Source organism: Penaeus monodon, chromosome 38 (genome assembly GCF_015228065.2).
Source record: "Penaeus monodon isolate SGIC_2016 chromosome 38, NSTDA_Pmon_1, whole genome shotgun sequence".
NCBI classification, from domain to species: domain Eukaryota; kingdom Metazoa; phylum Arthropoda; class Malacostraca; order Decapoda; family Penaeidae; genus Penaeus; species Penaeus monodon.
Genome location: NC_051423.1, coordinates 21,053,501 through 21,072,180, shown reverse-complemented (window position 1 = coordinate 21,072,180; position 18,680 = coordinate 21,053,501). Strand labels below are relative to the sequence as shown.

Here is an 18,680-nt window from a genome sequence, read left to right as displayed (position 1 = left end):
GAGAGAGAGATTGGGGTAAAAGAGAAAAAAGGGGGGGGGAGGGGGAAAAAGAGAGAGGGCGAAGAGAGAGAGATTGGGAGTAAAAGAGAGAGAGAGAGAGATTGAGAGAAAAGAGAGAGAGAGAGAGATTGGGAGAAAAGAGAGAGAGAGAGAGAGAGAGAGAGAGTTGGGAGAAAAGAGAGAGAGAGAGAGAGAGAGAGAGAGATTGGGAGAAAAGAGAGAGAGAGAGAGAGAGAGAGAGATTGGGAGAAAAGAGAGAGAGAGAGAGAGAGAGAGAGAGAGAGAGAGAGAGAGAGAGAGAGAGAGAGAGAGAGAGAGAGAGAAAAGAGAGAGAGGGAGATAAAAGAGAGAGAGAGAGAGAGAGAGAGAGTTAAAGTTTGGTTTGGATTCCATTTGATACAATGGATATTCTTGGTGTGACATACTGTCTGCTTGATTTTGCTCACGTGTGTCAGCTGCTGCTGACTCGGCTGAACCGAGTCCTTGCCCGCCGTGGTGCCCAGCCACAGCAGTTACCTCCGGGCGACAATTGCCTGGGCGGGGCGCGAACCGCCGACCCCTCGGATGAGAGGCCGACACGTTACCACTGTACTAGCCCGGAGAGAGAGAGAGAGAGAGAGAGAGAGATTGGGAGAAAAGAGAGAGAGAGAGAGATTGGGAGAAAAGAGAGAGAGAGAGATTGGGAGAAGAGAGAGAGAGAGAGATTGGGAGAAAAGAGAGAGAGAGAGATTGGGAGAAAAGAGAGAGAGAGAGAGATTGGGGAGAAGAGAGAGAGAGAGAGATTGGGAGAAGAAAGAGAGAGAGACAAAAAAAGAGAGAGAAAGAAAAAAGAGAGAGAGAAAGAAAAAAGAGAGAGAGAAAGAAAAGAGTTAGACAGGAAAGAGTAATAAAGAGAAGAGAGAGATAAAAAGAGGAGAGAGAGAGACAGTGAGAAAAGAGTGAGATACAGAGGAGATATAGAGAAAAAAGAGAGAGATGCAAACTGTTTTCTTGTTAAGGACGACTATAGAACTACCCCATCATTAGGGAAGAGAAACTGGTTTTAATTTCAGCAAAAGACCGATTCAAAGTATTATTCTTGAAATGACGTCTGGTCTTAAATGTGAGGAATGGGGCCTGGAAAGAGTGAAAACAGATACATCTTATTTCAGCAATGGACTCAAGTGGTGGGAACTCCGAAGTCCTGCACAGAAAGTTCTCAGTCGAATTCAAAGTGTGTTGAGTCGTCTCCCTGCTGCGGATCAGGTGATTTATTATCCTCACCTTCATCCTATTCCCTATATCCCGTCCTCATCTTCCTCATCATCCCCATCTTCATCTTCATCATCCTCTTGGATTTTGTTTTCAAGCTCTCGTATTGTTATTTGTTATAATTTGTTTCTAAATCAATCAGAAGACACATTTTCTTCACTTCCTTTGATGAGTCGGTAGATTCAAACACATAGATATGAAAACACTAGAGGACAGTGCTCTGAAACTCATACAGTTGTATTTCGTGTAATTTCTATGCTTATACATTGATTTATTTGTTTATTTATTTGCACAGGTGGCCAGAGATTTTGTTGACCTCATCTATGCCATACGAGACCCAGATACTGGGTTCGTTTCCGACTTTGTGAATCTTGAGAAACGTTTATTTCTTGAATGTAAGTATAACGCGTCGGGAAGTGAGTGAGATGGGACCCTCCTTGGTATCAGTATTTTTTAATATAATGGTTAATGGTTAAAAGCAAAATAAATGGGCTAGATATCTAAAGTCATGTAGCACTTTTTGTAATATAGAGAACATTTAGTGATGTTTAGTATGTGGAGATTATTAAGCAATGTGAATATTCTTCAATGCTCCGAGTATTACGCCTTTGTTGATATGTATGAAATGATAATGGATAGCAATTATTTAAGGTACTGGAAAGATTTAGAATGTTTATTGGCATTCTAAGAGAAATTTAATTTTCTTTAAGACTCATGATCTATAATAATAATAAAAACAGTAACAAGTTACACAAATGCTCTTAAGCCATAAAATTATTCATCATAATGAATAACTTCCCTTTTTCTTTATATTTAAATATGTAATAAAGGTTGTATATTAAAGGAATACAATTACTGTGGATGTTATTTAGCATTCTGAAAAATATTTAAGAACCAGGAATATGATTGTTATGAAAAATATCTGCTCCTTACTGCTTCGCTCACTCCAAAACTGACTGTACAACAGCATTCTGCATATTATTTGTCCATCTCTTGCCTATGACAGTGACAATGGCTGGTGTTCTTGATGTCCGGATTGGATGCATCAACAAGGAATCGTCCCACACTACGAATCAAGAGGCAGAGCAACTTATTCATGCTGCTAGCTCCACCACCTCTGTTATCCTCAGGACGGACAATAGCATGCAGCTTTGGCGACTGTTTGATACCCCTCTTTATAAGCAACTTGTGAGGGGACAAAATGTTTTATATAGGTTAATATATATATAATATACCAGCATTTATTATGGACAATGTATTGCTTTTGGTTATTGATATTTTTTTCATAGTTTGTCATATGATGAATAGATACTGATTTTCTAATTTTATTGATATTGTCTACATTGTCCATTTATGATAACATATAAAATACATAGATAAATAACTAAATGAACTAATAAAAAAAAATCAACACAAACCAACTTGGCTCACAATGCATTTTCCCCACCCAAAGAACGTCTTTAAAGTATGTTGAGGAAAAAGAAGAGGAAATACGAAGAAGGAAAGAGCTGAATAATAGCAGTGAGTTACTGGATGACGGGCCTGTCACGGTGCTTGAGCATTTTCTGATGATGAGCGGTTTGGATAAAAAAGACATTGTGAGTGTTGTGTGTGACACTCTCCTTGCTGGTGCTGACACAGTGAGTATCCCGTAAACTACCTTTATTACTTATTGAACTGATGTGAAGTGTGAGTTGTGTTTAATGATGATGTGGAATTTTCTAATAATTAATGTTGGGGATTTTTAAAAATATTTACTGTTGATGAGGAATATACTTGTGTCAAATGTTGATAATTTGATGTTGAAGTGGAATTTCACTGTAACAAGTTATCTGTTTATCTTTGCAGGGTGCTTTCAGCTTATCCTATATTCTCTACAATCTAGCCACTAACCCAGAGAAGCAAGAAATCTTGGCAGAAGAATCTAAAACATTACTAGAAGAATCAGGTGGAAAAGTAAGTTTTTGAATAAGCATTACACCTTTTTGGAAATTTCTGAGTGTTAGCTATATTTAGATCTAAATTTCTTCCAGGACTTTTAAGGCACCTATGCAAATAAACAAATAAATCTATGTAAAAGCATATAAACTATATGAAATACAATGTTTGATATACAGATTTTTCATCAATTAATAAATCCTTATATATAAATAAGATATCTATGTAGTCTTATTTTATATTACTTTAATTTTTTTCAGGTAACATCAAAGGTCTTAGCCAAGTCTAGGTACTTGAAAGCAACTGTCAAAGAGTCATTCCGTTTACATCCTGTATCGGTGGGAGTGGGACGAATTACAAATCAAGATACAGTCATCAGAGGATACAGAATACCAAAGAATGTAAGTGTACAAGGGGCACTCATTTAAGATTTCTCCTGACCCACTCTCCATGGATGTACAGGAATGAAACGCCTGACAGATATTAGTCTTTCTCTACACAGGTCCCACCAAGAGTGATAAACTTCTCCCATTATTTTATGTAGCTGTGCGGACTCCTCGTTTGTAGAAGTCCATTTGAAGCCCTGAAGTGACTTCAGAAATCAGTGTCTCATCATCTTGGGAATGTTTGCCCTCCAAAAATGACTTTGTGAATGTAAAGAGGTGAAAGTCAGATGGTACAAAGTCAGGAGAATAAGGAGGATGAGGAAGGATGTTGTAGCCATAGGAACATGCTTCTATCTGGGCAGTGTGGGATTTGTGAACAAGGGTGTGGTCTTATAGGAGGTGGACACTTTTGGTCATTCTTCGCCTCTTGGTTTTGATAGCCTCCCGTAATTTCTGTAGCAGTGGCTTAGTAAGCTCCTATAATTGTAGTACCTTTTGCCAGGAAATCCATCATCACTACTCCATGTTGGTTCCAAAAGACTGAGCATGACTTTGTCTGCCCAGGGTGTGACATATGCCTTTTTGGGGGTGGTGAGTCAAAATGCTTCCATTGTTTTGACTGGTCATTAGCTTCTGGATCATAGTTATGGACCCAAGTTTCAAGCTATGTAATTAGTGTGTAAAAAAAGTCTTGGATTTCTTGTACATGGCTAAAAGAGCCTTAAAACAATGGACTCGTTCCTGCTTCTGGAAAGGTGCGAGTAGCCTTGAAACTGAACGAGCAGACTTTTGCATATGCTGATGGTCATGAATGATTTTGTAAACAGACCAAACAATAATCTTATCTTATACCAGCTGACAAACAGTAATGTAGTGGTCTTCCAAAATGGCAGTCTCCACTTGATGGATAGTGTTCTCATCAATGGCAGACTGGGGTTGCCCTGGGATAGGGAGCAGTTTCCACAGATCTCCAACCACACCTGAACTGGCGATGCCAATGGAATGTCATATGATGTGACATCCTCCCCATAAGGTCTCTTGCGGTGTGTGGCCATTCAAGTATACAAACCTGATTACTGCTCAATACTCCACTGGTTCCATTTTCACACTTTACTGCACCTTCACCACTGTAACAGAAAACATGTTGAGTCAAGGACTGGAAATCAACACATGACCTATAGAAATGTGTATCATTATGCATGTGAAATTTCAGTGTCCTAGAATAAGTGGAAGTGGATAAGGGGAAATCTTTAATGAGTGTGTAGTAAGTTGAGAAAGCCATAAAAATTTAATGATCTTGTGTTTTCATCTTCAACTACTAGTTCTTTTAAAGACACTAATAAATGCATTTGCACTCCTAATTGAGTTGTTAATTATAGGGCATAATTACCATACTTATGAATATTATAATCTAAATTTATTTGATTATGATTGTAATGATGATAACAAGGAAAGGTTAACATAATATTATAGTAATTCTGTTGATGATAATCTGTTAGTGATAATAATGTTCTGGTGATGCAAATGTGCAGACTGTGATATAATACATATGATATTAACAATAATAATGTTTATGATATACTTACCTTTTAATTTTCAAAATGTATATTACCTTTTGTATGTAACCATAAATTGTATGCAAGATAATATTCACATAATACCAATAAAAAATCAGCATAAAAATACTGTAACTAGAATATAAATACCTCTCATTCACAGACAGTCATAGTGACACAGAATCAAATCTCCTGCCGGCTTCCCGAGTATTTTCCTGATCCTGAAGCATTCATTCCTGAACGCTGGTTTGTCAAAGGGGAGATTAATCCCTTCTTGGTTCTCCCGTTTGGACACGGACCACGAGCGTGTATCGGGAGACGTATGGCCGAGCAAAATATGTATACTGTGATTATTCAGGTAAATATTTTTTTGTTTGTTTTAGTTTATTGTTTGTTGGTTTATGGATAATTATATATATTTTTTTAAGAGGGGAGAGGGGTTGGATTACTTCTAGACCAGCTTTGTCCAAACTTCTACCTTTCAGGATAAGCTTTTTTGTCTCTGCTCATAGTTTTTCCATGTTAAGTAATGCATTTCACAATCTCTCCTTTTCTCTTTAGATTGTAAATGGTCAATTTATTTATACTTCTCTTTCCAGCTGATTTCAAAATTTAAGATCAGGTGGACTGGTGGTGACCTAGACTGCTACTCCAACCTCATCAATGAGCCAGATTCACCGTTGGATTTCACTTTTACTCCAAGAACTTGAATGGAAAGTTCTTTTTCTCATTTTCAGCTTGTTTATATACCTTTTTTTTAAGATAAGTGTCTCAGCAATAATTCTGTATTCTAAAACATTGCTGATTTTAACTATGGAAACTGAAACATACTTTGATAAGAATTTTGCATGTATGTGTCCAGTATTAGCATTTTTTTCTAATTAAAATATACAGTATGCAGAAGACTGAGGCTTGAAACAAATTATAATAAAGTGTGTGTATACTCTTAAATTATTGTGTAATTTTGTCCGCAGTAAAAGCCAGCAGAGAAAAAAATAAAACTTTGCAAGAGCAAGATTAATGATTCAGTATGCAAGGAATAAAGAGGAGATTGCAGAAAAGTCTTGATAATAATATCCATTCATTTCAATTTATTGAGGCTCGTGTGCACTATGTACAAAAAACATTTGTTTAACCTACTTTGTACACATAACAATTCCTGGAAGACAGCCATTTCCGTACAAAATATATACACTTTTGAATCTATACAAGCATGATCATGATACATATTCCCTTACCTTACTTGGTGAAATACTAAATATACAAATTATGTGATATGAGGATCACATACAAACAGAAAAACAATTTACACAATGATGAGGCACCATAATACAACCAACAGAAATCAAACTTCTCATCTTAAACCAAATAAGAAAGACTAAATACAGGTTAAATCTTATCTCCATTACATCTCATTTTCATAGTCATCATTCTATGATAATTAAGAAGATAAAAAATAAAGATAAATGACTACATTAACTTAACTTACACCAGAAGTTGGGAGGTATTCGGCTTAAGGAAGCGTAGGACAATCTGTGTAATCAGATGGTGGCACACTCTGCTTTTATATAGCAGGTTGAGAATGTAAACTCCTTGTGTTTGGTGTAACTATATCCAAACAACTAAGTTCTGCAAATATGGAAATAAGGAAGAAAAATGTCCACACCCTTTTTAAAACTTATATAAACAGATTATGTTCAGAAAGCTGTGGGATTTGAAATCACATCATCAGTATTATATACAAAAGATCAGCTTAAAATGATGGGAATTATATTTACAGGACTGATTAAGGTGGAAAAGAAGTCTTAAGGAGATAACAAGATTGGAGGTCAAGATATCAGATGTTCAGCTTCAAAGTGTGCACTGGAATGTCTACAAAAATGACATTTACAATGATCAAATGCTCAACCTCAATTTCTTTACAAGCAAATATATATAGAGTTCAGGATTCCTGACAATAAATATATATATGATATGTCCTAATCACTATAAGATTCTGAAATAAAGGTGCAAAATGGTTTCATGATAACCATACAATTCCTGCTAAAAATAAGTGGGTGTATTCTTCCTTTCTGTGGATCTGAAAGTACATATACTTCCAAAGGGTGTGACAATTTCAAAACATTTTCCTGTCAATTGCAAGGAAAAAAACAACAATAAAATAAGCAAAGTAAATGATAATTCATATAGAACCTCTTAATAATTAGTCACATGTTCCTATGGATCAACATCCATATTATTAACCAAATAACAAATAAAAGAAAGAGAGAAAAAAGAGAAAATCACATTTCCGTTTCTGGATGAGAAGCGTATGAATGATCTTCCTGGAGATAACGTAACAGCCTGATTCCCACTGACGATATTTTTCATGGTGTGCTTTCTTTTCTTCATCACTCGGCCGGGAATACTCGTTACTCAGTTCTACCACGCAGGTTCATTCTAAAGAGATAGCTTTACCGAGACGGGACACAGTAAAGACTACCAGCGGACGGTTCACAAATAATGTTCTATTGTAAATCACAACGCCATTCACATCTTGAGTTCCTGTTTCCTTCTGTATTTTGCATTTCTGATATTCTCTGAATTTTTGAGTTCCTGGTGATTTCAGCACTATGAGTTTATGACAGTCTGTCTCTTGGTTTCTGACAATTTCTCTCAACGTACAATCTCAGACGCATAACAATGTCAATCTTTGTCAATTTTTGCTGCACTACACACAAAATGGACATATTCTCTTCAGGAGAATCTCTCACACAAAACAAAACATAACAGAGTTCTGGCCTTCATTATCTGAGCAAAGAACAAACAAATGCAAATTTTAAATAAATTTTTCCCCATTTTCTTTTCTTCAGCATGTTACACAAAAGACTTGCTTAGATCACTGAGGAAGAGAGTTTGCCTGTTTCAAATTCCCCTTTGCTTTCTTGAGGACGTGATGCGTCTTGGTGAGCTGCTTGCAGATGGCCCTCTCGACGCTCTCTTTGCGCTGATTGGCTCTCGATAGCTTTTCCAAGGCATCCTTCAGCGTGTCCTTTGTGGATGCCAACTTTTCCGACAGGTTGTCCCGTTCTTGGCGCAATTGTTGATTCTCCACACTAAGAGTACTATGGCCTGAAAATACCAAGCAGTCTGTCAGTTTCCCAGATTGAGGGCAATGAAAGCTTTTAAAGTGAAACCTCATTCTGACGGCTTTCATAAAAGGAAATTGAGGGGAAAAAACGACAAATACATATTTCTGAAGACTTAAAATAATATTGTTATTATTTATAAATGGAGTTTGAAAGTCTAATCCCATATTAAGAACTATTTACTAATTTGGAAAGAAAGAAAAAAAGAAAGAAAGAAAGAAAAGAAAAAGAAAGAAAAAAGAAGAAGAAGAAGAAGAAGAAGAAGAAGAAAAAAATGCTGGCAAGCTGTCTGGGCATGAAGAAAAATTTGATTACTTGTAGATATAATAATGAGAGAGAGAGAGAGAGAGAGAGAGAGAGAGAGAGAGAGAGAGAGAGAGAGAGAGAGAGAGAGAGAGAGAGAGAGAGAGAGAGAGAGAGAAATCAGATAGTTCTGAAAATACAAATCATAATTCAATAACAGCAATAAATACAATAAACCAGCATAACGTGAAAGTCCTATGTTCGTGTCAACTAAGCAAGGGAAAGAGAAATTGAAAATATAGAAAGGCAACACAAGGAAGAAAATATAATACATACCCTCCTTGGTGACCAGCGTCAACAACATTCTCCTGAAGTCATTTAAAGTCCCTATTTGATTACACACTTAATTTTCCTAATCCTCTTCTAGGTGTTCTCTACCCAACTATGTATACTATCCTGAATTAATGTAGTTATTATTTTCTTATTCTTTTTAACTCCTGTTCTCCCAAACCAGTAAGAAATGAATATGAACTGGGATGAAAAAACCTACCAGACAGTATCACTTTTTCCCTGTTACATTTATAATCACAGTGGTATATTACACTTTTTACATAATTAGATTATACTTGAGCTATAACACACAGCAAAGCCCTCCCATTGTAGCTTGACAGAGGCAAAGATTATAAGATAACTCTTATTACTTCTAATTATGAAAAACAAACTATATATACTAGCTAAAAATATGCCACAGTTGAGGTGGCATATTTGCTATCTTATTGGAATATCATATTATATACTACTAAGTATTAGATGATTGTAATTTTTCTAATCATGAAAAAATTATTGATTGTTGGAAAATCTTTAGATGAGAAGCCCAAAAGTCATGACAAAACTTGCCCAAGTATACTCCACTTACTAGGTTCAGAACACAGTGGACGCAATGGGAGATCGCTGTTGGCATGCATAGCGGAACGCATTATGTGCGTCCCCCTTTCCAAACTGGAGAAATGGTAGTCAGATCCGATCCCCAGGTCAGGAGATTCGCCGGAAGTTGTACCACCGTCATTCTCTTCCTCGTGATGGAGGGTGGGCAGCTGTGGTGGTGCTGCTTGCTCTGCTAACACCCCATCATTAGAGCCATTGCTTTGGAGGCGACGTCCTCGCTTACTGCTTGTGGTGGTGGTGGTTATAGTGGTGGTGGTTGTGTGAAGGTTTTCCTTATCTTCACTCCAATGGCTGCTGTAGCGTTTACTGCTATCTCTTCTGCGACTGCTACTGGAGGCACGGCGTTCATAGGATTTTTCTTTTTCGGGAGGAGAGGTTGGCCCCAGAGAAGCTGGCCTACGTCCCCGGAGACCAATGCCACTCAGGTCAGATGAGGGCCGGAAGAACTCAATGCTAGTCACACTTTCAGGAGACGCAAGATCACTTGCATTAGGCACAACGGCTGTAGAGAAGAACACCAAATAAGGGTAAAATGTTATAATTATTAAAATATCACAAAGTCAGAGAAAAATTAATGTTAACTGAGTCAATGCAGAAAGTAATTCTGAGAAGAGAAAATACTCTCATCATAAAATGTGTAAATAATGTATATATATATATATATATATATATATATATATATATATATATATATATATATATATATATATATATATATATTCAAATATCTATACTTACAGTCATTATGAGATGAAGCTGGTGAGGCCTTGGATCTCAGAGCATCCAACTGAAGCTGTAAGTTTGTCGTAAGGCAACGCTCTGATTCCAACTGGGCTGTCAGCTGCTTCACGAGTCTCTCTGATTCAACAGTACGTACTTCTGCCTGTTCACTGGCTTTCTTCCTTTCCTTTAGTGCTGATAATTCTTGTCCCAATTTCTGATTATATTCTTGCAAGTTTCTATACGCCTGCTGTAATTTGGTGTGTGCATTGCGTAGTTCAGTCAAACCTCTCTGTTCTGAATCAGATATGTGAGCAGCATGAGCCTCTCTCGCTGCAAGGTGGTTGGCTTTGGCACGGAGACTAGCTATTTCCTCCTGCAGTATCAGGACCTCCTTCTCAAGATGTTCCTTGCTCTTCAGGAGTTGTTGTTTTTCCTGGTACATGGCCATGGCTGCCGTTTGTCCTGCTTCTAGCTGTTTGAGCAGAGATACACGTTCACTGTCAACCTCTTCTATTTCTTGTTTGTCGTCTTTTAATAAACGTGCCTGAGTTGCCATGGAAGCCAGCTGAGCCTGCAGACGGGCACGCTCTCCCACTAGAGACAGTCGCTCCTTGTTTACTTCCAACAGACGGGTTTCCTGCTTTTGCATTGCAGTCTGCAACTCCTGAACTCGCACATCATTTTCCTGGCTCTCTGTGGCGTTCTTCTCTAAGTACTTAATCTTCTCTCCAATTTCAACAATGACTTGCTCGTTTTCTGCAAGCTGAGAATCCTTTTGATGCAAAAGTTTCTCCTGGTCGAGAATCAGAGCCTCTTTTATTTGAACAACTTGCTGGACTTTGGTTAATTCTGCTCTTGTGGTCTTCAGCTCAGCTTCTGAGTTTTCTAGACGAGCTTTGCACTTTTCCAGAGAACGTTCACAGTCCTGACACTTCTGCTGCACTCCATTTGTGAGGTCTTGCTGAGCTCTGAGTGCTTCCTGGGTACACTGTAGTCTGTCTCTAGCCTCTCTTACCTCTTCTTGTGCAATCTGGAAATAAATATATATCAATAATATTTAAAGTTAGCAGTGAACACCAATAAACTATTCTAATTCAATCATATATTTTTAATTAACTTTCAGCCTTGACTACAAGCAGCAAGGTTATTCTTAAGGTAAAATAACCTCATTAGGATGCCTTACCTGTAGTGCAGCAGTCAGGTGATGGAATCGTGCTTCATCTTGAGGGTGAGCTGTAAGGGCTGCTTCTAACTGGTCTCTCAGATGGTCATTGTTCGCAATAGCTTCTTCCAGTTTAAGCCGCAGTGCCCGAATTTCTTCCAGTAAAGGGGCGGGAATAGCAAGTGCAGGCATGGGAGGAGGAGGAGCTGGAAGAGTTGCTTCTTCTTCTGCTCCCACTGATGCATCTACTGTTTCTCCTTTATGAGTTTCAACACTCTTGTCACTTGTTTTGGGTCTCTCTTGCTGATTCTGCTGTTGTGGAACTAACTGCTGGCTCAGAGTTTGATAGATGTTCAGCTCAGCACGGAGCGTTTCGTTAAGCTGTTCCACGGCACGCAGTTTGGTTGATACTCGTCTCAGTTCAGCAATGTCTGAGCGTCGTTTAGAGCTCTTTCCTGGAGTTGATATAGGATTGGCAGTGCATGTAGTAGTCTCCTCATACGCTGCCTCACCATCCGACTCTGAAGTTATAGCAGCAGATGCTCTTTGCTGCCGTGATCGTGACAAAGCTCGGTCTGGACCACCTACAAGAGTACATGCATCCAAGCCAATTCTTGCAAGCGACACATTTCTGTCTGGTTCACTCCAAGCCTCACTTTCTGAGGGTGAAACAGGGGCCCATGGCTGTTCTGGCCCAATGCACCCTCCAGGTCCACTGGCATTTTCTACCCATGACTTTCTTCCGTCCATACTTTGGAGTCCCTTCTGAGGGGCTAGTTGGTGGAAATAGCCTGGGTGTCTGCTATAGGCCTTAATGGCAGCATCAGTTGAATAAGCACTCTTAACGGCACTTAAACTGCTTCGGTCTGACACCTGACATATTTCAAGCTCTCGCACATCACCCCTGATGTCTTCACACTCACTGTCCTGAAGGAGGTGAAGAGGAGGGGGAGGGAGCGTGTCGGAACATGTGCTAGGTGACTTCCTAAGCCGTTCTTGACTACTATAATCTTGAGCATTGACAGTAGTTTGCGGTGATGCTGCATGCACTGTGCTTTGAGAGGATGCTGTAAGGGGATTTGTACTACTGTGCCAAGACCCATGCAAATTAGCCTGATTGTTGTCTTGGTCTTGGTCAGCTTGGGATGCCATCAGCTGAAGATCTCTGTGCCGTACCTCCTCCTGCAGGCGCCCCACCTGGCCTCTCAGCTCTCCGATAACGCCAGCTTGTTGCTCCACCTGTCGAGTCCGCTCAGCCAGTTGCTCACTAAGTACACATACGTTTTCAGCTATCGCATCGATTTCTCTGGTCTTTTGGTCAATCTGGGTATTGAGCTGGGTAGCAATAGCCTGGAAAGCTGGATCATGAGTATCATCTCCCTGAAGTATAGTTTCATCAGGTAGATTTGGCAATGTTTCATGACTGCTGGCTATCACTGGATCATGGGTTTCAGAGAGACTGTCATCTCGCTGTAAGCTCCAAGATGATACAGAACTTAGAGAACAACTGGATAACAGGCCATCATCTCCATGATCTGTGGTATCCATGCCAATCATAAGGGATTGGGACAAGGATCGAGAAAGGGCACGGGACTCATTCAGGGTTTTGTGCAGTGAGGCAATATGCTTGGCTGACAACTGACTCAAGTTTATGAGACCTTTCTCGTCCATTTCAAGAATACGTTCCAAGAAGTCGGCTAGTTCTTCCAATCTTGTTCTGAGGAGATCACAGGCATTGTGTGAGTCTGCCAATCTCTTTCTTAGTGATGCAATTTCCTGCTTATGTCTCTTCAAAGATTCTTGGTACTTTCTGACACTGACTTCAGTTAGCTGACGACTAATCTTCTTCTTTGCATTATGGAGTTCATTTCGCAAGGTTTGGACTTGTGTCTGGAAGTCACTCACAACCTCTCCATGCTGTCGATCTTTTTGCAGGTTTTGTTCTTTGCTTTCTTCTAGCTGTCGCTTAACCATATCCATTTGTTCTCTGAGCTCATTTGCCTTTGCTACATCTGCTGTCTGGCTCACCTTCTCATTGAGTTTCTGCAGTTTGTCACTGAGGATGCTCCTCTCCAGCCTCAGTGCCTGTGCTTCACCCCTGATTTTGTTAATTTCTTGGTAGAGCAACTGAACTGAGGCAGCACTGTCATCGCCCAATGTCACATGAAGGGGACGTGCCACAGTTATTAGATCTGCACCAGTGTTGGTGACCACAGTTAGATGTGCAGCATTTTTAGGCTGATCATTTGTAGAGCCAGCAACTGTTAGGTTTGTATTGATCACTGGACAGCTAGCCGATTGACTGCTATCAGAGCTCTTACCGTTTTCAGAGAGTGGCTTAGTTTCTAGTCTATTGATTTCAGTATTCTTAGCCTGAAGCTCATCTTTCAGATTGTTGATTTGTTTCTGATGGTCTGAGGTTAAGGCACTTAACTTTTCATGCAGTTTCTCTACCTCCTTATTTCTCTCCCAGAGTTCACAATTCACCAAGTCCTGCATGTCGGCATTTTTCTTCCTGAGCTCATCCTGGAGGTTGTCCAACTCCTGCTTCTTTTCCTTAAGCTCCTCCTTAGCTGCCCCCAGCTCATCCTTTAACTCCTGCACCAGGTCCTGGTTAGTCCGCAGCTGGCCTTCCCTATTGGACATGTCCCCGTGAAGGGCCTGCAACTGGCCCTCCAACCTCGCCACCTGTTGGACCAGGTCTCTCAGCTTGGCCTCTCTCTCCTCCACATCCTGAGAGTGTTTTTCCTTCTGGCCATCAAGAGCCTTCAGCTTTTCCTCCAGCTGCTGTTGCAGGTGACTGATGCGGTCCTGAGCCTCAGACAGCGAGTGTTTGTGCTCAGCCCGCAGCGCCAGCACCTCGTTTTTCCTCGACTCCAGTTCTGCCCACAGTCGCTGAAAGGTCAATCATCTCGTTTAGGGGGAAGAATCAATAAGGAAATGTGGCTCAACTGGAGAAGAATAAATGTACTCTCACAGTATTCATCAAATCTTTTATATAAAAGATTAGGTTTACTGAAGGATGAAACTGAAAAAATGAAATTAAAAAATTATCTTTCAGTGCATGAATACAAAGCAAAGGCCTCTTTCTAATCAAATTATAAATATAGGTAAAATGATACAATTCTGAATGAAACAGACACAAGCCTATGAATCTTATATATTCATTCACATCACTTAATGACTTTAAACAGGCACTTACCTTATTTACTTAATCAGATATTAGATGATCAAATAGCAAATCATTCTATACTTAATACAAACATGAAAAGAAAAAACAAGCAGTTAAAACATAGAACTTTTATTAATAGGTACTAAAATATCTAAAAATCAAGACTCTTGTTAGGGGAAAAAGTTAAATAAAAACAGAAAAGCACTCAACACCACAAGCACAAGTAACAAACATTCAAGCAGTACACAAATATCATAACTCAGCATTATCAACAGCAGACAACAAAATAACTGAAGAGAAAACCAAAAGCAGAATTTCAAGCGAGAAATGCCTATGAAAGGTCGTAAGTTGCATGCAAAAGCTGCGACCGTAAGTTTTTGTGGAGAGCGAGTGGACACTGTTTTAACACCCCGCTGTTCTCAGGAGTCATGAGCTCAGGCTGATTCGCAAACCTTCTGACTGGTAAAACTGTGCATTTGTTTGGTGGAATACTATACGTATCATAGCCCACTGGTGCGACCACTGTCTGTGCCGGGGGTTTAAAGGGAGATATATTATACTGAAGCGGCTCATGCTGCATCGCTTCCCATGCGTGGAGGTTATCATTTACAAAGTAGCTCTCCTCCAAGCTCGTAAACTCCTCCTCTATGCTGCCAGAGTAAGCTGCGCTGCTCTCCATGCTGCAGGAAAAGTTGTTTACCTCATTCTCCTCTTCAGCCATTTCCTTGACTCCATCCTCGCCACCGCTGGTCTCTGCTTCCCACTTGGCCTTGTTGAGCATGTCAAGGGCCTCCTTCAACTCTGCTACCAAGTCCTTGATCTTCTTCTCCTTCCTCTTCAGCTCCTTCTTCAGCATCACGATTTCCTTGTCACGGGCTTCGACTTCCTCCGCAAAGGTCTACCGGTGAGAGAGAAATATTAGTAGGTACTTAACGTAATGAAAGAGGCACATTCCTTCTTCTTTTTCACCGATTTCCTCCTGTGCTATAAGAAAACTAATAACGTGAAAACTTTTTTTTATGCCTTTAAAAAATCATCTACATCTCTTTCGAACATATTAACATATTAAGATTAAGAAGGAAAGAATACAGAATACAAAATATGCAAACGACGAAACCACAAACGAATGACATCACTGCAAACAAAATACACATCAGTTACAAAATTACTATACTCATCACAATTATCATCACTACAATTAAAAACTGCCAAGTAAATGACTCTCACCTGTATGGTTTTACAGGCTTTATCCAACTCTTCATTGAGCTTGGTGATCTTCGCACTATAATCACTAATCTTCTGCTCCATGTCTGCAATTTGCTTCTGCTTCTCATCCAGCGTGATCTGGATTTCAACGAGGATCTTGTTCTGCTGTTCAATCTGCTCGATCTTCTCCTCTATGATCCGGTCGCGTTCTACGATCTCCTGAACCTTGACTTCTATCTCTGGCTCCACCTTTGACACAAGGAAGAAGGCAACAATAAGAAAATAAAGAATGCAATTATCATACAAGGCAAAAGCATTCAGAAAGAAAGAAAAGGAAAATGCAATATTGTTTACCTCAATATACAATTTCTTGAAAGAAGACACCAGGTAAAACACAAGAAGAAGAAGAAGAAAAAGAAAAAATGCAACAGGGGAAGGGATAATATGGAAAAAAAGGAGGAGGAGGAGGAGGAAGGGAAGGGGAGAGACAATAAGCCCAAGGAGACGAGAACAGAAGCTCACCTTAATCAAGTCCTGGTGTAGAGCCTCGATCTGATCCTCCTTAGCTTGGATTTCAACATGACGCGTCTCGAGTTCCTGCATCACGTCATCGATCTTCATGTCCTTCTCCGAGACTTCTACCTCTAAGTCTGCTATCTTTTCTACCTTATCTTCCAACTGTTAAGAGAAAATTCATTGCCAAGTGATGATAATTTTCATAATCTGACTGACAGGTAGGTGCAACAGCAACAACTTTCAGTAACAATAATCATGGTACAAAAAATATATTGTTGAAGTTCAAAATACATGTAACCTTTATAGAAATGGACTAGTAGTTTCACACCAAAATACCCTTTCAGTGGCCATTTCATTACTTCAGGTACTAATTGATCAATAACTTTTTGTTTAACATTATAAATGAACAAAACACATAATTACCAACAACTCCTATAACCTAACAACCTTCCAGTCAAAAAAGGAGATCTTATTAGAATAATCAGTCTTAACCTCCACAGTACACAGTATATAGAGAGAAAGAAGTGAAAAAATTCTACAACAATATTCTACTCGAAAACATCATTCCTATTGGTAGCAGACCTATTTTCTATGAGTGTTTGCACTTACCAGAATACTCTATAATGTAATCAACTGGTCCTTGGCACAAAGGCTACCTAATCATAAAACTTCCTCACAATCTACCAATAACTTATTGTATGCTATAGACAAAAACAAGAAACAAGCTCCTTGTTGGTGATAATAAGATATGATAACATCTCAAAATAAAATAAATACCAACAATAACATCCTTATGATGGTTGTACGATGCGGCGAAAAAATAAAATACAACGCACCTCCTTCCTTAAGTTGGCAATATCTCCCTCAAGTACACTATTAGTCTCTTCTTTGGCTGCCAGTTCTCCCTCTAGTTCTGCAACCCGTTCTTCCAATTCTACTACCCGGGCTTCAAGAGCTGCAACTTTCTGCTCTGCCACTATGTCTTGGTCTTCTGAGAGCTCGCCCGGTTTATTTGGGGACTGGATCTTCCCTAATGTGCTGGGGACTGTTGCTGGCAGGCTAAACAGTCCTGTTAAAAAAGAAAAGAAAATAGTTATGCGAGTCTATAGTTAATCAATGATAATCTGGTTTTATGAATGTGGTTCAACCTGTTTGGTATTTGAGCAACACCCTCTTGAGTAGCAACCTCTATGCCTCTGCACTGAAAAGCAAGCACTGACCCGTGAGCAACAGTGCACTACTAACAGTCTATATTCATTAAAGAACTAATCTTTCTTCCTCCTAATAATTACCTTGAACAGGAGAATGGCCAAAGCTGCTGTTATTATGGCCCTGAAGGTTTAGGGGAAGACTTAACTTCTCCCTCGAAGGGACAGGGTCTGCGGGCTCTTCCTCCTCAGCCCCCGTGCTGAAGGCCAGCCCACAGAGCTTGGTCAGTTCCCCTTGGCGACCCCCTTCCTCTTGGATGCGCTGGTCATAGTCATCCAAGTCCTGATGGAATCGTGCAAAATAAAGTTATGTTCACAAATATAGCTATGTTTTCACAAACGTTAAGAGCAAAGACAAAATACTACCAGATAAATATTTATACTCAAGGTCTAAATAAGCATAGATCTCATTTATTCTTATCTCTGTAGAAAAATAAATATAAAGAACCATCTTCAAAGCACAAATCATACAGCTCAATCTACCTTCTGCAGTTGTCCAATCTTCTCATTCAACTGCTGTTTCTCCTGTTCATGAATCCCCTTCATTTGTGCCACCTGTTCTTGAAATTGTTGCTCTAACCCTGACAGCGCCGTCGATGCCTGCCGCACCAACTCTTGTTTGTCGTACAACTCTCGCTTCAATGCTTCCGTTTCCACCTACAGGAACAAAGAGAGAAGTCAAGAATGAGGTTCTTGCAAAACAGATTAGCTCCATTTCCCTCATAAACAACCACACGTAATATCCACACGTAAAGTAATGGAATACTTTTGCCCATACAATATAGTACACACACTAACCCTATTCCTCAACCACTCCTCACACTCAACCCCACACTAACCTTGAGCTCGATGTTGGTCTTGTACAGCTCCTCCTTGTCCTCCTTATCATACTTCTGTCCCATCCGCTCCTCAAGGAAGTAGATGCGCAGTTTTAAAGAGAAATTTTCCTTCTTCAGGCTGCCCAGCTGCTCCTCATACTCCTTCATGGTCCGCCCTCGCAGGGGAGATACCTTCCCCGGCGACCGTAGGCCCAGTGAGACTGTCGGGATCAAGAGGGCCTTAGAATGCTGTGTAAACAAACTGTCTGTGTTGTAATGCTGTAAGAATCCTTGGAAATAAAGAAGAAAAATCAAGAAGCAATAAAAAGAAGCTGATGGTACTGGTCAAGAAAAAGATTTGAATCACTGCCAAAGTGTCTGGATTTATTCACGAAAAAAAGAAAAGAAAAAAGAAGGAAAAAAGTGTC

General features: G+C 39.6%; 2 protein-coding genes across 4 annotated transcripts in view; one reads left to right on the top strand and one right to left on the bottom strand.

The window, feature by feature from the left end:
• Nucleotides 1-6,082, top strand: part of LOC119596465 (cytochrome P450 302a1, mitochondrial-like) — a gene marked incomplete in the record, with an annotated part of 10,292 nt that extends 4,210 nt beyond the window's left edge. The window contains 8 exon segments of the mRNA XM_037945724.1: nt 1,152-1,245; nt 1,547-1,646; nt 2,258-2,465; nt 2,705-2,891; nt 3,100-3,207; nt 3,450-3,590; nt 5,295-5,489; nt 5,731-6,082. Coding sequence (XP_037801652.1) covers nt 1,152-1,245; nt 1,547-1,646; nt 2,258-2,465; nt 2,705-2,891; nt 3,100-3,207; nt 3,450-3,590; nt 5,295-5,489; nt 5,731-5,841 — 1,144 coding nt within the window.
• Nucleotides 6,083-6,199: 117 nt separating this feature from the next.
• Nucleotides 6,200-18,680, bottom strand: part of LOC119596464 (centrosomin-like) — a 111,594-nt gene continuing 99,113 nt past the window's right edge. For all 3 annotated transcript variants that reach the window (XM_037945722.1, XM_037945723.1, XM_037945721.1), the window contains exons 3-13: nt 18,274-18,473; nt 17,918-18,091; nt 17,519-17,717; nt 17,063-17,295; nt 16,233-16,388; nt 15,732-15,959; nt 15,205-15,402; nt 11,354-14,227; nt 10,186-11,200; nt 9,419-9,949; nt 6,200-8,242 (exon numbers count right to left, since the gene is read on the bottom strand). In XM_037945722.1, the coding sequence (XP_037801650.1) occupies nt 8,010-8,242; nt 9,419-9,949; nt 10,186-11,200; nt 11,354-14,227; nt 15,205-15,402; nt 15,732-15,959; nt 16,233-16,388; nt 17,063-17,295; nt 17,519-17,717; nt 17,918-18,091; nt 18,274-18,473 (6,041 nt within the window). In that variant the 3' untranslated portion in view covers nt 6,200-8,009. The remainder of the gene's footprint in view (nt 8,243-9,418; nt 9,950-10,185; nt 11,201-11,353; nt 14,228-15,204; nt 15,403-15,731; nt 15,960-16,232; nt 16,389-17,062; nt 17,296-17,518; nt 17,718-17,917; nt 18,092-18,273; nt 18,474-18,680) is intronic.